The sequence below is a fragment of the Pieris brassicae genome, chromosome 8, assembly GCF_905147105.1.
Source record: "Pieris brassicae chromosome 8, ilPieBrab1.1, whole genome shotgun sequence".
Lineage (NCBI taxonomy): Eukaryota > Metazoa > Arthropoda > Insecta > Lepidoptera > Pieridae > Pieris > Pieris brassicae.
In genome coordinates, this window is record NC_059672.1 from 9453272 (window position 1) to 9471920 (window position 18649).

Below are 18649 nucleotides of genomic sequence, written 5' to 3' on the forward strand. Positions count from 1 at the left end.
CTGAAGAAACCTATAACCTGGAACCTTTAATATATCTGAATAAAGAAGACTCCCCATGTAACTACAATAAGCGAACAAATTCTACTGACTAATATTAATTTTCAGATAAAATACCGTCGAATATAGTGTCCGAGCTACCTACGAGACTACTGAAGAAACTGGAAGTAGATCATGATTTTATTTACACGTAATCACTGAAATCAAGTTTTGGTACATTTATAAAAGTTAGTGAAAGTTAAAAAAATATTGTTAAGTTTAAGTCCAGAACTAATCAACGCATACGCTTTTAAGATTGCATTTTAATGTATAGTATTAGCATTAAACAAACAGAAATAACTTACTGTAAACAGTTTCGCACTTATTTGAAAATTTTGAGGTGCTTTTTTAATATGTATAATAAAACAAAAATAACGCTTTTAAGGCAGCTTTTTACCCTAAACATTCATTGATATTATAAATACTCGCGCCACAAAAGATGAGATTCGATGCGCGATGAATTGCATCAACGTTTCAGCTTGTTGACGTCCACTGTTGGACTTCTCTAAATTTCCAGTACAACCTCATGGCAGGCCGTCCAACGCTTCGCCGTCTGTTCTTCGGCCAGACGTTTTAGCCCCATCGGCCATCTGTTATATCCATTATATTCCATGTTTCATTAAGCATTTAACACTTTAGCAAAATAGGATTCAAAAACATAAGGAAACTCCTTTGAAGAAAGAATACTTGTAAATATTTTTGAATATTTGCATTTTGTGGGTTTTGCAGTACCTTTGTACATGGTAAAGTGTCATAGTTCAGCGGGGTTCTTCGTGGCGCGTTTATCGTTGATGTAAATAAATTCCTTATATTGTGTAATTTGTGACAGTTGAGCCTGTTTTTAACCTTACGTGTTAATTAAACGATATTAATATATTTTAGTTTTATTTATGGACGTAACACAATAAATTCAACATACATGTATATAGTAGTTTTACTAACAATTCTGCTCATTTTTTATTTTTTTATTTACACACAAATCTTCCAAAGGTTCTTTTCTTTCACAGTTAATTTATTACTATTATCATTTTTTCTACTACTGTTAATATTATTATGTTTTTGCGTCTGAGGCGCAAACTAACTGTTGTGGTCTATGGCAGAATGCTGCGAATGCCAGCGCTGTGGAACACGTCTGATCTACAGCATAATACTAAGCCAGGGCCAGTTACAACACACACGTATTAAACACTTAAAATTTACCTTATCCTCCCTTTTTCTTCTTTCCATAATCTTTTGTTATTTTATTTTTTGATTATTATTATTATTTTGTGTATTTCTGTGTGTGTTTCGTTAGTAATAAATGTTATGTCTTTAATTACATATTAGCAAATATTGTACAAAATAGGTTTTTATACAATATTAATAATAATAATATACGTGTTCCAAATTCAAAATATGTAATTAAAAACTTGTAAAAAAGAAAAGTTTTTATGTAACAGTATTTATGGCCATACATGTTTTATATATTGTTCAAAGCCTTAGCTCAGGTTCGATTAAAGGGAACTTGGAGCTCCTAAGCAAAATAATTAAACAATTGAAATATTCTGGAGTAGTAATATTACTAACTAGAAATAATATTAATAATAATATATTTAAACATCAACATCAACAAAGTCCCGGCGGCTCATCTCAATTGAGAATGGCCATGTAAGTAGATAACAGGCGCAGGGCTAGCTTCACGAGGACCAGGAGTTTAAAACCCCATCCACTTTCTAACTCGAGACCTCACGATCACGTCTTACAATAAGGTCGTTACTTTGTTTACCGATTGAAGCTTTTGCACGAAAATGTTCAAAAGAAATATTAAATTATCTTTCGTTCAAGATCCCGCTTTCATATACTACGCTATATAAAGGTTTGATCCTAATACAAAAAGTTTCATAAAATGTAGATCAGCAATTTGTTCTGCGTAAGGTTGCGATCAAAAAGGCTTTATTATGACAGTTACTAAAAATGAGAAAATTTCCAAGCCGAGTATATATAAAAAGAGTGATTCTTGTAAAATGCGTCTTTCAAGAAATAACTGTTTTGGTAGCTCTATGTAAACGTGCTACGAGTATCACAATGATCAAATGGCGGAGCTTTACTATTTTTATTTTTATTTAAACGATTTAAACAACAACTAAGCGCTTGATTGATTGGTTTATATTTGTATACATGATCAGAAAAAAGTAAGTTTACATTAATGTGGTGGATGCTTAAACTGGACTCAGTTTTTCTGTCCATCAAGACGTCGGTGTTCGACGAACTTAGACTTATATACTAAGACCAATGATATGGATAACATAAAATTATAATTATTATATTGCGCGTTACCGCACCAATTCATTCATACACCGTCCGCGTCGTTCCATAGGTAGCCGATTCAAGAATCCTGTTTCGACGAGATTTTTTTTCGAAAGGTTGGTGTAATCTGATTAATATAATGTACTATTATCCATACTCTATTATTTTTTCTTTTATGCAGTGAATTTATATTATTTAATTTCTTAGGAGTATTTGCTTTTATAATACGTAATTGTATTGCAAATAATTGATCTATATATAAGTTTTTGCATGTCCTTCCATAGCTTGAAAGTCCATGTGATGGATTCGGCCAGTGCTTTTAGCCAGTTATTTTTTATTGTAGTGAACTTTGCTAGTATGGCTCATCTATGTTTACCCCGAGGTACTTGTTCTTGTGTACTGATTCTAAGGCGCTGTAGTTGCTGATGAATACTAGTTATTAGGATGACAAACATGCATTTTTGGTAGAAATAAAAAAACAAATAATATTACAAATATATTTATTGTACCGTTGTACATACATTTGTATAACACAGACATTATCACTTAAGAAACTATTTGTACACTAGTAAGGAATCCCAATAAGGATTTGATTGAAATTAGATCTTGTGCTAAAGCAAAGTTAGGAATTAAAGTACGTAAGTTTGTGCATCGCTGATAACAGACCTATAGCGATAATACTGTATGTATCATAATATGGTATGGTATGGTATGGTATAAAATATAATTCTACATACAATAAAAAACCAACCATTATAACTGACAAAGTATCCGCAATATTACAATAATGTAAACCCGATAAAAAAAATTGAAGTAAACAATTCATTCTCTTCAGTGTAAGAAAAAATGACATCGCTAAGTGACAATAATTATGCAGCTGACCGGATAATAGATATTATGACAAATTTTCCAATGCCTGCCATACATTTCTTTGATAACTCATTTATAAAATTATATTCTTACCTTTAGTAGTTTAGATATTTATTTTAACCACGAACAGCATGCAGCAGCATCTAAGCATGAATATTATCGCTATAGTTCCACTATCCTCATATGTGAAGAGGCAGTCATTCATTTCATATAAAATAACCTTCTTATATTATTTACAAGATACAATAAAATTTTCTAATAAACAGACAAAAATTATATAAACTTGGCTTATTCACCTATTATTTAAATTGTATATTATGATATTTTAAGTGTTTCAGTACCTTCATTATTATCCAGGTCGATGTTTTATGATATGAATATTTTATTAAAAACTATTTATTACAAAATGGGACATTGCACTTAGACTGAAGAAGGCACGGAAAAAATAAATACGGTAGGAACAGTTTCTTTTGAGTATTTACTAAAATCAATGAGGCCACGTTGAAGTATGATTGTGCAATCAAACGACACCTGCGATTTGTGTTCCTGTTCCCACATCGTTATTTATTTAATCCGTGGGGTAGTGATGCACGTCTCACGGCCACGTCTCATAAATTTATCCAGACAATGTTCATCTCAAGGTGATAGTATGTTCCTTTATTGAACTAAACAACATTAAAAACAAAACACTACTTAATATGTTTTTTGTTTTAATTTTTGTTAAACACAAATAGTGACCTCCGATCTAGAATTATTTATTCGAGTTTAATTATAAATTTCATTCTTTAACTTTATTAAACTTGTATTAAAATCTAAGTTATAAATCGGTATTGCCTTAATTCACTACTCTAAGACAATTTAAATTAAGTTCGCTCATATATACAAGTTACTGCAGAAATATTGTTTGCATATAATATTTGGTACAAATGAACACATTGTGATAAAATAAAACGGATAAAACTAATTCCTGTTTTAACCAAATGCTTGGATTGTATAAAATTGCACATTAGGAAGTTGATATGTTAAATACGATATAAACACGAAGCTATATTTGCCGAGATTTAAAATTTAAGCAGTAAATTAAGCGTATTAAATTTAAATCATATTTTATTAAAGGATCCGCCAGCTACAATTAATATATTCTCAGTTCAAATACTATTCGACATTTTTTAGATCTCACATAGATTGTATTGTCCAACATTTATATTCTACAGGAGTCTGTACAATATTTATAAAATGAGATGCGAATTATGAGCTGGTTCACTTCACTAAGTACATAAGCACATAAGTACATAATAAAATGAATAAATAATCATTAAAACAAATGCCATAGATATATTTTAACCGATTGTGTGCGTTGCCATTGTAATATTAATTGCAAAAATTTTATACCAATAGTAAATTCATTAAAAAACATACGCGTGTCAAAAATATAATAACAAATATTCAATCGTAATTTTACTTAATTCGAAGTTCATTAAAAAAACAATGAGCCGTGAACTAAATAAATTCACTTCGTTCGTAATGTTAAATTCAACATTGATTTTGTTTGTTAGCCTCCGGTCTATTTGATTAATTAAAAACACAATATTAAGTTCATATTGTATTACTGTTATAATCTAACTTGCTAATTTAAATTTCTGAAGGTAGGTCAAATACCGTCTGTAAAAATCGAAGTTTTCTTCGCAAAGTTCCATGCAATGTTTGTCTTTAATTAAAGAGATTGAGACTGGAGGGCAAAACTTGAACCTAGATGAAAGTTGAATTAAAAAAAGAACAATTTCAGTTTCAAAGAGCGAACATATTAATGTTTAAAGAGATTGCAAATGCAATTGTAAATTCTTTTCACAATAGTGATATATACCATAAATAAAATAAATCAGTGGCGCTACAACCTTTTAAGGTCTGGGCCTCAGATTTCTGTAGATATCAGCCTGCCTGACACACGCTGTCGACTTTTTGGGTCTAAGGCAAGCCGGTTTCCTCGTGATGTTTACGTTCAACATTCTAGCGAATGTTAAATGTACATACATACATGAAAGTCTATTGATGCAGTCAGGGCTCGAACCTACAACCTTAGGGATATAAGTCGCAAGCTGAAGCCACTAGGCTAACACTGCTCTTGTTAATATAAGAACGAAATATACACTAGGAGTAAGCCAAGCTAGTCATCTATTTAGACGGCGTGTCTGGAAGGGAAAGCTGTTGGTCTACTTGCCCATTAAGAATACTTTTATTTTAATAAAGTGAATAAAATAACTCTTACACTTGTAGAATATTGAAAAATTCTTTAAGACCGTTATCAAAGTATATCATTATGAACATATTAAAATCAGATTTTAAAGATTATAAACGAGAAACGAAACATATTAAATCAAATAAAGTTAATTGTTGGGAGACGGAATGCGCCAATTCGTTTCTCTGATTTAAACTAAAATGAGGTTTAAGAAATTACATCTGTCATAAATTAAGATTTATGTGTGATTAGAAACAGCAAACGTCATAATAATGTTAAAAATTAAAAAAAAACACGTAGGACATGGATGCTATCAAAATCTGACGCGCTCAAGTATGTCCATGCAACAGTTTTTTTTGAAACTCTATACTCCCCCTTCGATGAAAAGGTATACATTATATAATAATTATTTCATTTCATTTTATAAGCTTCTGAACTCAATAGGTCTCTATGGCGCTGGAGTATATCTCCATTTAGCATAGTAAGCGATGGTCTACTATAATGTTCGGTTACGGTGAATGTGCGTGACAACAATGTACGAGGTTGCATAACAATGTCAACTTGACAGTAATTCAATATTTCGGTTGCAAAATAATAATGGATGGACAGAAATATAAATGTATTTAAGTGTAATTGCTTTATGGTTCCTCGGTCATCGGGGTGTTTTAGAGGATTTTAGTTTTACTCTATATTAACCACTCGCGTATAACAATAAGCGAAATAATGAAATGTTAATTGGTATGTAACGAATGAATGCATGAATGTAACAGTCGAAGTAGAGAAGCCTACGTCTGGCTATACTGAAAGCCTGAGTGAGCAAAATGTACAGCCTTGCCTCGTACAATAGTTATTAATATAGATAACGCCCATAGCTCTGGGAATTCAATTTGAAACCAAAATTCGGACAATTGAATGTAAATGAATATTAGGTTTCTATGCATATTCTTGTACAAGAATATTTCATGTGTTTCGGGTTCTAATAAACATAATAAATATTAATCAAAAGACTTGCATGAGTTGGCTTTAGGATAAACTTCATAGATCATTAACCTTCCTATCACTAATCTAGCACGTAGATGGGAAATGAAACGCTTGTCACTATTACAAATATTACATCGCTTAAATGCATACTAAAATATGCCTTAATGCATCCATATAAGATACATTTTCCTAAATCTCATGTGGCGTGTACATCTTTCGGAGTATAAACTGTTCGTGCTCACTGCAAAACGGTGAAATTTATAGCTTCACAGCAATATTAGTGCGAGTATTTCACAGTCCTACGTGGTATAGCCTGGTTTTTAAAATTTAAAATGAATGGAAAATGAGAGGAAATTGAATTGTTAAATGGTGTATTCGAAATGAGGTGTACTCGACTGGGCAGTTGCTCACGTTGTTTTTTGCTGTGTGGACCGAACAGAATTTTAAGTATAAAGAAACGGGTGACTTCGTAGGGCAATTAATATAAAAACGATATATCATTCGAGTGTAGAGATTTTTTAAATTGGGGTCATGAAACTGATGAAAATAATTTCGTAGTTTTCTCTCGCCGCAATGCGCACTTGTCGCTTGTCAACATCGAAAACAAATGTCAAATTATTCATATTGACACAAAGGTATAATTCATATTGTGTAAATATTATTTTATTGAAAGGTTTAAATACAAATTGTTTACAAATCGTGAGAAAGGTTTCTCATATTCAATAGTGATGTGATTGTGAACCAGCATTTCAAAGTAGAAGTTTGTCATATTAAACATCTTAAAAAATCTGAAATCTTTACCTCTTCATCTTCTATATTATAATACTTTTTTTAAATATCAATTTCTATTTAAAAGTAAAAAATGCCGCGCATTTTCAGCACGCTAAACGGTATTTCGGTTCTATTCACCAGTAAAATAATTGGAGAATTACCGGTTATTCCTAACACATAGTCTCTGGCCGTGATGGCCCGGGTGGCTGCGGTTGCTGCGGTTGTTCGGCTGAACGTTGTCTCGGAAGTTGAGACGAATCGAGGACAATGGATGGTCGAGGAGGGAGGTTTTCACTGACCATGTGCGATAGTGATAAATCACTCGATGCGTTTGTGTCGCCTGAAAAAAGATTGATTGCGAAATTCAAACTTAAACACCTAATTTCATCAACCATTTATATGTATACAATGCCAAAAAGTTTGGTTAAAACAAGCTAATTTATATTTATAATCAAAATTTACACGCTATTTGCAATGATTTCATTGACTGCCCTGACTTATTGTCGTTTTTACTATTTCACACCCCTAAAAATAATATAAAACTCTGGTATCTTTTATTAATGATTCCTTTATATTAAATATTATAAGGATCTATGCATCTTAGAATTTATTATAAATATGTATTTGTTCATGTCTTATTTTTTTTGTATAAATATGTAAAATTGTTAGCTATGTTTTATGTATATTTGAATGTGTATTCCGTTTTTGGCTTTTGTGTATAATGTAATTCTTTGGATATTGTTTAATGACTAGCTGTAGGAATACTGAGCAAATACAAAAAGTAAAGTATGAAATAGTAATTGACTGGTAATTTAATCGATTTGTGAAATATACGAATAACACGACAAAACGTTTCTCTTCCTATATCGTTTTCATGTGATATTTGACGGAGGCTTCTTGCAATGAAACGATCACATCGGCCAAAATCATTGGCCATGTGTTGTTCAAATCAATCTTTTGCCTCTATTTTTATTATAACAACAAGTCGACAGACAGCATGAGTTTTTTGTTCAACGTTAACGTTGTTCAAAAGCGCAATAAAAAAGTACAAGTAATATGAGTCTCTTACCAGAAGGCTGCCTCGGTACAGGTAAGAGAACATCTCCGCACCCATCTTCTCCCAGCAGTGGTTGCAGAGGTGAAGGCAAGTCACGGGTATCTATCGCCGAAGCTCTACGAAGAGAGTGCCTGCTCAAGAGGAATGTTTATCGTTATTTAGCAATAGAATTGAATGAATGAATTTCAAAAGAAACAATTTATTTCTAGTTAATTCTTAAATGGTATGTAAAATTTAACCAACTGGTACTGACCAAAGTGCTTCTATGTTGATGGCGTTAGAAAATAAAAAGACTAACAACAAACTAATACTGAAGTGTCACCATGCACACGAGGGTGTTACATACACCAGGGTTACCCTCCAGTAAATAAAAGGACACAGTGGCTCGTGGCAATGATGCTGCCGACGAGCTTGCAGAGAAGAATCCGGTTTATCAGCTCCTTCCCTTGCCATTTGGACAGTTACGGGCCACTGTCTTTTAAATAAACATCTCTTTGTTCTTGGGTAACCAGAGATTCCCTTGCGCAGAAGCTGTTTCAACGAGGAGGAATCAGTCACCTACGTTGTCCTGGAATGCGTGGCTGTGGCTTCCCAACGAGTGAGGTCACTAGAAGCCTGCGAAACTTCTGAGCTTCTGGAGCCAGCCTAGTGCAGGCTAGCTTAATTACCAAGCAAATGTGCGTCTTAGTGCGGAAACTGAATCCACCCGACTAAGTAACTAAGGACTGACCGAAGTGAAAAGCATGGCAGCATCAAAAGCAAAAATCAACTTTCGTGAATCTGTGATTGAAAACATAGACGATAGAAGACCTGGCCAATACATAAAAGAGATAATTTGTGAAACCGACCAAAAGTCCGTATGTTGTCCCATACGCATGGTTACCTCTGGTGCGGCAAGCGCCTATCAGTGACAGTGAGTAGCGTGGTGGTAGCGGGAGGCTGTTGCCGGGTTTCCTCCCCACTAGTATTGACGCAGACGCTGATGCTGATGCCGCTCACCTCCCCCTCCCCACCGGCCTCCTCTTCCTCGAATCTGCCCAGGACAGACTCCATTTCTAGGCTACGGTCCAGATGTTACTTACAAATGTTTCATGCTTGGCAATATATTTACAGTTGAAATGTCTTTGTGATGACTTTAGTGAATCAGATAAACAACACTTTGCATAGTTTATTTGTCTGTGAATTAAATTCCGTGACCCCGAAACGGAGTGGGGTAGTGGTGCATTTTCACGATGTTTCACGTAAGTAAAAAACTAATTTAATATATGTGCAGACTTTGCCGATATAGGCCGATGGGTGATTTAAAATATAATATATGCTTAATATTTCTATCACACTGGCTAAAATTATATACACGAAGCCAAATCATTAACGAATAATTTGATAGCTTTTGAAGCGACATTTATATGTTAATAGCAATTTTCGTCAGTAATTTCGCGTTGCGTACCATGATATTGTTATAAATCAATTTATGATAAAACAACATACACTGATGTATCAATTGAAAATATCTTTTTATTACAAAAGGCCTACGATAAATCAGTAAATTCAAATTCTTAAGGACCTAGAAAAATTCATGAGTACCCCCGCGTCTCCCTTGACCGCTCTAATGACTAGTGAAACAAACGTATGTTCGCGTGAGATGAGACGGACGATACAGTGTTTCGCGGAACAAAAATGAAGTAAACGCCAAATGCTTTTTATTTAAATAACTTCTAAAATATACAATATTTAATAAAATCACGACTAACAGTGCTCGGCCTAACTAAAGTGCTGTAAATTCAATTATTTTTTGGCTCGCCGTGATTGAATGAAAACGGAATTAGGCAAAAGTTAGAGGTGACTTCGTGTTTTTTTTTGTATAGAGGAATTTATATTGTATTGTGTTTTTAATTAGAGTCAATAGTAAACTGTACATAGTAATTATGAAATGGCTACATCGTCGTGGAGATTAATAATTATGTGTAATCTGTCAGACCAGTAGAGTTAGCATTTTTAATTGAAGTTCCTACTTATTTGTAAGATTAAGACAACATTTTCCTTCATAACTCACCGACGCTGTATAAGATTTTCCATGATGTTGTAATCATCTTCCTCAGCACCACGTAAATGCTCCTTCTCCATAAACAGGGCGAACTCTGGATTGGACATCTCACTGGCGTGTCGACGGCGAACTGATGGTGACGTGGGGCGGGCGGGCGAAAGTAGTCGCGTTGCTATTGGAGTTCTAACAAAACATATACAAATTAATGTTAATGTAGCATTTTTCATTTCAAAATCACAAAAGCTAATTTTTTAAGATGAAATTTTTACCACATTATTTAAATGTGTATAACCTTGAATACGAAATTGCACGCATTGTGACGGAAATGCATTTGCGCATCCCCTGTCCCAGTTGTCATACTCCTTGTATGTGGAACTCAACCCACACCAGAATCTCTGCTATTCAGAGCCTGGGTGACCATGCACACTAACACCACTTCGGGTAGTTCCTACAAGGCCGCGTTACAAACGCTCCGGGGCCGCTCTCACATTCTACCGGTGCCTCAACGGAATTCTTGTTACACTCGAAACCTCAGGTGCAACATTTATTACACAAGGGGCGTCTTCTAACCCTAAGATACGTCCTAGAGCGCTCCCCCCTCTCGTTCTGCTCTCTCCTTCTGTAGCATTACTTGGTCACAGAATGATACCACTGCTTTCCAGACCTCATCACTACCGACCTGTTTTTAAATAACACAAGGCAGACCATGGTTGTTACCCAACACAGAACAAAGATTATGCAAGAGCTGAGAATGAGTAAAACCTACCAAAATTGTATAACACATAATACATTTTATTTATTTATTTCTCAGGGTCACGCACATCACTCTTTTAAGGAATACTACTCCTGAGAATTTCCTAGCTCTAAGCGTGACAGAAATATTAGGTGCACTGTATATTATAAAGTAGGAAACAGTAATACCGTAATAACATTACACCGAGAGGTAATTAGTCACTCTGAACGACCATTAACTTGAGCTGACCGCACCACCGTTATGCACCTAACTTTAATATATACAAACTGAAAATACCAGAGAATTGGAGCCTTTTAAGAAGAAAATACTATGCCATTGTTTCATTTTTCTTTAATTTTTGTTTAATATTAATTGTGAAACTGCTCCGAGGTCAATCAACACGTGACTATTATGTAAAGCGGGCAGAAACATTTGGACATTTTTAATTTAGAACATAAATTGTGATCAAACTCAAACTCAAAATAACTTTATTCATATAGGTATACAAGTACACTTATGAACGTCAGAAAAGAAGTTAAATTAATTGTAAATTTACATTTACTACCAGTTTGCAAGTCAAGGGCGTAGAGCGGGCAAAAAGTGGCAAGAAACTTTCCGCCACTCTTTTTAATGGCTACGTTTTGAGTCATACAAATTGCTTGAATTGGAGCAAATCAAAATCAAGGATTAGGATCATTTAAATATTTGGCAAGGGGGCTTAAAAGAAATCCTCAAAGGTAAGCTCACAATTAAGTTAAATAATAAGGTGGTGGATTCCTGCTTGCTGCCTTGCCTTACATATGGAGCACAAACTTGGATTTTCACAAACAAAACAAAAGCCAAAATACGATCGTGCCAACGTGCGTTATAAAGGAGTATTCTCGGAATTCAATTACGCGACAAACATAATAGTGAATATATTCGCAGAAAAACCAATATTATTGATGCTGAGCAATATGCCCTAAACTTAAATGGATGGGCAGGCCACGTTGCCCGTTGTACAGATGACAGATGGTCTAGAGCAGTAACCGAATGGACGGGTCCGAAAGGAAAAAGGAACACAGGAAGACCAATAGAGCGATGGGCCGACGGGATCGAGAGGGTAGGTAGGTAGGTAGCTGGTAGAAATTGGATGACGATGGCATAAAATAAATTAGGGTGGAAAAAGTTGGAGGAGCCCTTCTTCGCGGCCCCTGTCCGTTATCTTAGTTAAAACTATAAATTTATCTTTTTTTATCAAATGTATGTCAAACATTTGGAATAAAGGCTTATTATTATAAATATTTGTCAAATTTATAGAATTTGATTAGTTTACGTTTAAAGAGGGCTTTCATCAATTCATCATTAAAGGATCACTAAAGGAATTACAGTCCAGTATAGTTTTTGAAGTGAAATCTCTCTGTAACTTACAAGATTGTCAATAAAAGCTATATTTATTTATTTATATTTTAGTCTCTCTTTAATCGGCAGCTCATTCCTGAGCGTCGTGGTCAGCAACGAATCGTCTTGAGCGGGAGATTCGTTTCAACCGGCATCTGTCGTTTATCTAGACGGTTAACTGGAAATAAACAGACCCGTTCGCGAAAGCTAGCTTTGAATGCTAATGAGTTGCTTTATTACGCTTTGCATAAAAGTTTGAAATAATGGGTTTGTCTCTAGTTATGGAGAGTCATTTAAAACTCAGTGCATCGTTCTTTTTATGGAAATTATGCATAGAGAATAAACTATGCATAATTGCATAAAAATAATTAATAATAAATAAATGAGAATATATACTATTCCCACATGTAAATTTTTTTCATAGTTAAAAGACCGTAGTCTAAATTACAAGCACACAAATATATTTTACCCAGTAGTAACCAATAGTTTGATGTCCAAATAACGAACTAGTTTTTCGGTTGTTTACTTAAGAGTTTTATATCATTGAATAATGAGACTTCACTTTGGCCTTTTGGAGCCTAAAACCTGACGATCGTAATTTGTTTACCAAGTTTTGCGGTATCACGAGTCACTTACAACTCATTATTAGACTTATAATACAGATTAAACATTATTTAAGATTTGATCGTACCTTGGTGTATGTGGTGGTGAGAACAGTCCATACACGGTTTCCAATTCATCTGTGATGCTGGTGTATTCGTGCATTGCAAGAAGAAGGGAGCGTGGTGCTCCACCCACACGGGATCTAGTTGACGGTGCACCAGTTGCCCCATTTGCCTCCCAGCCTGACTGGCGACCTGGTATGACCCGTAATATCATTAATAATACTAAAATTATCGACGGTGTCGGTGAATATTTTACATTTAAGGTAACAGAAAAATTCTCTTGCTAACCAAGACCTCTGAAAGCGAAAATAATTTTCAGTTATTTAAATAATGTAATTATTTTGTAATTAAGGAACTTTTATTTAAATTAATAATATACTTTAGTTTTGTTATTCCACAATGTACTAGGGTAACATAACTATTACCTGTTAAAGAATTGTGTACAGAACCGGCATCTACCGCAGAATTGTCTGGCTCAGAATGGGTCTGGCTGTGTTGCCTTCTGGGTGCCAGGTGATGAGAGGAATGCGGGCCTCCCATTCCGCAATCATTTCCGCCCTCAGATCGTCTGCGAATTACCACTACGTTTAATATTTGCGCATAATTGCATTGCGATCACTGTGTTTGTTGTGGATTTGGTAATAATTGAAGCTCAATGCTATAATTGCATTTGAAATTCAATTTAGATTAAACGGATTTAACATTTTAAATATTCTAATTATGCAAAATTTTAATGATATGATATATATACGTATGATATATTCTGGTAAAATTCTTACCTCTGAATCAACAAATATACAAAAGTTTAAAATGTAAAAGTTAGATGCAAGAAGAAAGTGTTATAGACAAAGATTAAACTTCTAGAGAGGTTTACGTTACAACAAAAACGCGTCAATCTCGGTATAATGTTGCTTTACGTGTTTAGATCTTAGTGCAGTGTAAGTAATAAATGAGCAGGTTAAAGCTAGTGTTTTAGAACATTGACTCAAACTACATCTAAAAGCTAAGCCAACTGCATAATAACCGTCACTTACTGTTTCCACAACCGTCTCCTAACAGATGCAAGTAAACAGAAATTAAAATTTAAAACAATTGGTGATTTCGAATTTAGTTCAATGATAGCCAATTGTGTGATGAATTAAGACATGCTAACTAAATGATATGAACTGTCCTGCGGCGTGACTCTACCCTTTTTAGCGGCATCTAATGTCAGGTGCTAGTTCTCTACTTGTCAAAAGTATCAAATAAAGAGATCTCGAATTTCACGTATTTGTAATTACATTTACAAACTTAACCAACACACTAGCTTCATTGCTTAAAGATTCGCACTGTGAATACGGTTTCTATTTCAAATTGTGGGTTTCGGTACTACGGTTTCTATTTCAAATTGTCAGTAAAGGAAAATACAGTAGACCCTCATAAAGCGAACTTCGATAAGAGAAAAATATCCAAAACACAAAAAAATATTTTGTTCCCGTCCCTCGGGCGTGAGCCCCAATACCGCCACTACGTGTAAGGTGTTTATTTTGGCTGCATATTATTTTTGATTATGTTGTATTATTATTTGACTCGACTTGAGTGTTTCCCGTGAAGTCCGACTTTAGAGGTTCTACTGTATTAAAGTTTCAAGGTTCTTCATTTTTTTTATAAATTTCAAAAGCGTTTATATAAGTTTACTTTTAAATGCCAATATAATTTGTTTAGCATTTTTACGGTTATTATCACGGAACAAAATTCCTAATGTGAATTCATATCCTGGGAGAAAAAATTCTTAAATAACTTTCTGATTCATAATGTATTTCTACAAAAAAATAACAAATTGGCAATGGATATATAGAAAAATACGTACCGTCGGGCGTTTGCAGTGCGGCGTGTGCCAGCGGAAGTGGTACGCGGACGAAGGCTGTTGTTATCCGGCGGAATTTCACGCACTTCCGGTAAGAAAGCGTCATCATTTGATGATGGCACTACACATTGTTAAACATTTAATATCATTCATAATAAATAAATAAATAAAATATAGTAATTTGAAAATACCTTTCTTATCATCACTGGGTTCTGTTCTGTTGCTGTCAGATGACCGTTGACGTGCTGGAGTAATGACTGTTGGTTTGACAACTGTCACCTCAGGTCCTGCAACGCTTGCGCCGGAAGAGGTGGATATAGAATCCGGTTCCGGTTCCTTCTCAGCGACAACTTCCGGCCCGGATTGCGGAAGTTCATCCTGTAAAATTTTGTATTTAGAACTAAATAGATTACTTTCTGATTATTGAAATTGATTTTAGAGTAGCTTTTTAAGTGTATAATTAATTAATTATTGTAACACAGGAAAATGCAAAAAGGAAATGGAATTAGCGTTATTACACTCTTGGATTCTATATACAATATACTAGTTGTAACATTGAATATAAATTTTTCTAATGAAAATATAAGTTCGTTATTTCTAAGACTCGTCACAACGAGTATTTTGGATATTGAAATCGAGGGAAGATAGGAATGTCAAATCCAAAATGGAGATAACAACATGAAGCTGACTTAAGATGAAAGTTATGTGTTAACTGAATCTATAAAATAAAACACAGTTTTTATTGGCTTCACTATTGTTAACTTTTTACTTAATTATTTTTAGAAAGAGTATATTTTTGTTACACAATACGAAACTGTATTTTATTCAATTGTGATGCATAAGAAAGCCGTTGTATAATGCAAATAAAAGTAGATTCCAGCTTTATTAATGTTTCGTCAAATAACTTACTTTAGAACCGAATCAAAAATAAATTAGAAAAGTTGTTGCCATGTGATTTTTATTGCAAAACAAAAGGCAATGAATGGATCAATGGGTGCTTACGTGGGAGGGCTGTGAGACCTCGTCCTCCTCCTGTACGGGACGGACGATGAAGCGCGCTGCGCCCGTGTCGCTGTCAGACAGCACCTGCCCAGCCACAACGATGCCACATCCACTCAATTTGAATTGTGATTCATTGCATTCGAAGTATAATCAGAATGGACGTACTAGCGCACAAATTTAGCCCAAAGCTATGCTTAATACGCAAAATCTATTTTGTTATATTAAGAATAACGAAAATTATCAAGTTTTATATCGCTTTTACACAGTCAACAGTCAATTTTAATAAAAACTTTAGTTTTCTAAAGACTAAACTTTAGGGGGAAAGTTTTGACATTGACTTCTGAAAATTTACGAATCACAATACAAATAAAGCAAAAACAGAACTTTTGGAAATACCAGAAGTTCGCTAAAGCAAACATGAACAAATGGATAAAATCAAATTTTGGTTAATGAACATGCCGACACAGCAAATAAAAGTACATTGGACATTAAACAAAACGACACTGTGGTTACAATGGACAAATACAACTTCTGATAAACAATATACAATACGTGATATTATCGCGTGATATATTAATGTCTGTCATGCTATACCCACTCGTAACTGTCAAATGTCATTGTCAACGATTACGTGATCGATTGTGTCAAGGTGACTCTATACACAGATCATAAATTTTTGTCTGACTTATAAAAAGTCGTAGCTACAAAAATAATGTAAGAAACATTCGAATTCTTACATTATTTTTGTGCCACGAAATCGTGAAATATACTTGGATAAAAAGGATTTTCTTCAATCTTTTGATCAAATGAAGATTCTTTCGTCGCGGAAATCAAGGTTTGGCGGAATAAGCAAGTATTTAGTGTGTTAAGTGTGCGTTGTTTTAATTAGATTTAATTATAAATGACAATCGAAAATGACCGTTACGAATGGGCATAATGTTATTCCACATCTGAAGTCTTTAAGATTTCGCTTTCGGCAGTTCAGTATCTTACATAGAACTTTGTAGTAATAAAATACTCAATTTAGAAATTGTGTTCACACGCTTTTGACTTTATTATTCAAACTATAGATGACACAAAAAAGTTACACTAGTTTACGGGATCCAAAGTTCCTTAGAATCTTTCCAGTAATTTCCGTATTGATGGTAAATTGACTAGCTGAGTAGTAGTCGCAGACTTTGTTCGTTTAGGTAAGTCTTATAAATTACATAGGTTCTTGTTTAACAACACTTTTCTATTTATTTTATTTGAAGGATGTTTCAGACCGAACTTGCTTATAAAAAAAATCATCAGAGCAACAGCTCCGCATGTACGAGTAACATTCTCGTTGATCGTAGTACCATTAAAAGTTGTTAAACAGAGTTTTATCTCACCTCAGACCGGTCGCTGGCGGTCCTCAGCCGAGCTCCGCAGGCTTGGAAGGTGGGAGGGGGAGGTCCCAGGGTGTCAGTGGAGCCGCGATTGACGAGGGAGGGATGTGTCGCCATAAAACGATGTATCACCGCTAAGTGATTCATTGTTTGTTCCGCCACGTCTTCTAGCTTCCTTAACCTAAACTCTACGCTCTGGAATTTTATAATACTTTATGAACGTCTAGTTAACTTTACTAGGTACTTAGTTAATAATATTAATATAATATAATACCTATTATATGTTAAGCTCTTTATACTATTGAGATATTGGCGTGGTAAATTAAAGTACTTCTCTCAGGCATTTTCGCCCGCAATCAGCATTCAATAGAAAGTAAAAATTAAAGATCAAAGATGTTTTAAATGTGGCGTTCCACCTTCTCTTATTTTGAATAAAATAATTTACGAAACTTTGGAAAAATATATTAAGTGAAATTTTTAAAGTTTCACAAACATCGTGATTAGGTAATAACGTATTGTTTTTTTTACTTTATTTACCTGGACTGATTGTATTTGGCAATTAGCTTTTTGATTTAAGTCTTCCATTTTAGTTGTGATGTGCTCTACTCTGTCCGTCGTATTTCTAACTCTCTCTTCTAAAGAATTTGATAATTTTATTTCCTAAAAATATAATGGTATGGTTACTTCTATCAAATTTTACAAGGTTTAGTAAAAGGTTAATAACAAATGTTATACTTTATTAAGAAACAGAATTAAGTGTAAGCTAATAGTAAAAACAATAGTCCATGTGTGGGTCCAATAGTCCATTAGATAGTATTCCGTGATGCATATGCATATGCATGCGCAATAGATTTTAATTAGAACTGTTATTTAATATTTCCTGTGCTTCACAAACACATAATGGAAAAGTAGTACCTTCATCATTTATAATTGTCGTCTTATTTTCTTTCTATTTCATATAAAATATTCAACTCAATAATCTTTCAAAGCTTTCGAATAAAAATTGCTTTTTAGAATTTAAAATTATTAAACGGTCGCGTTCGTGCTTTCTTTACGATTTATTACTTACTTGTTCCCTAAAATAGCCTTCAACACACTCCTCCTCAAAATCATATAGCCTCTCCATATCCTCTTTTTCCAGGAAAAGCTTCAGTCCGTTGTCATACTGAAACCTCTTGTGTGACACATTCCTCGTGACCCACTTGCAAGTCGCGTAAATATGACAGAACGTTATCAGTGGAGGTGGTAGTACCGGCTTCTGTTCGTACTCCATTACCACTGTGAATCTTTGGAACATCCACACCTAGACATATTTATACGGTTAGAATTGTCTCGTGAAATTTATAATAGCATTTTGTTTAATTAACAGGAG

At 34.1% G+C, this 18649-nt stretch overlaps 2 protein-coding genes across 15 annotated transcripts in view; one reads left to right on the forward strand and one right to left on the reverse strand.

Moving 5' to 3' along the window:
- The window catches only part of LOC123712796 (cartilage oligomeric matrix protein), a 28364-nt gene extending 27454 nt beyond the window's left edge, over nt 1–910 (forward strand). For both annotated transcript variants that reach the window (XM_045666065.1, XM_045666064.1), the window contains exon 23: nt 106–910. In XM_045666065.1, the coding sequence (XP_045522021.1) occupies nt 106–191 (86 nt within the window). In that variant the 3' untranslated portion in view covers nt 192–910. The remainder of the gene's footprint in view (nt 1–105) is intronic.
- A 3775-nt stretch (nt 911–4685) lies between these two features.
- LOC123712866 (transient receptor potential cation channel trpm) overlaps nt 4686–18649 on the reverse strand; it is a 159701-nt gene continuing 145737 nt past the window's right edge. For 10 of the 13 annotated variants that reach the window (XM_045666206.1, XM_045666205.1, XM_045666201.1 and 7 more), the window contains 12 exons: nt 18347–18580; nt 17815–17937; nt 17281–17472; nt 15908–15991; nt 15097–15283; nt 14909–15026; nt 13485–13627; nt 13086–13251; nt 10291–10464; nt 9121–9297; nt 8250–8368; nt 4686–7520 (listed from right to left, as the gene is read on the reverse strand). In XM_045666206.1, coding sequence (XP_045522162.1) covers nt 7351–7520; nt 8250–8368; nt 9121–9297; nt 10291–10464; nt 13086–13251; nt 13485–13627; nt 14909–15026; nt 15097–15283; nt 15908–15991; nt 17281–17472; nt 17815–17937; nt 18347–18580 — 1887 coding nt within the window. In that variant the 3' untranslated portion in view covers nt 4686–7350. The remainder of the gene's footprint in view (nt 7521–8249; nt 8369–9120; nt 9298–10290; nt 10465–13085; nt 13252–13484; nt 13628–14908; nt 15027–15096; nt 15284–15907; nt 15992–17280; nt 17473–17814; nt 17938–18346; nt 18581–18649) is intronic. The other 3 variants (XM_045666198.1, XM_045666203.1, XM_045666207.1) reach the window with 3 other exon arrangements.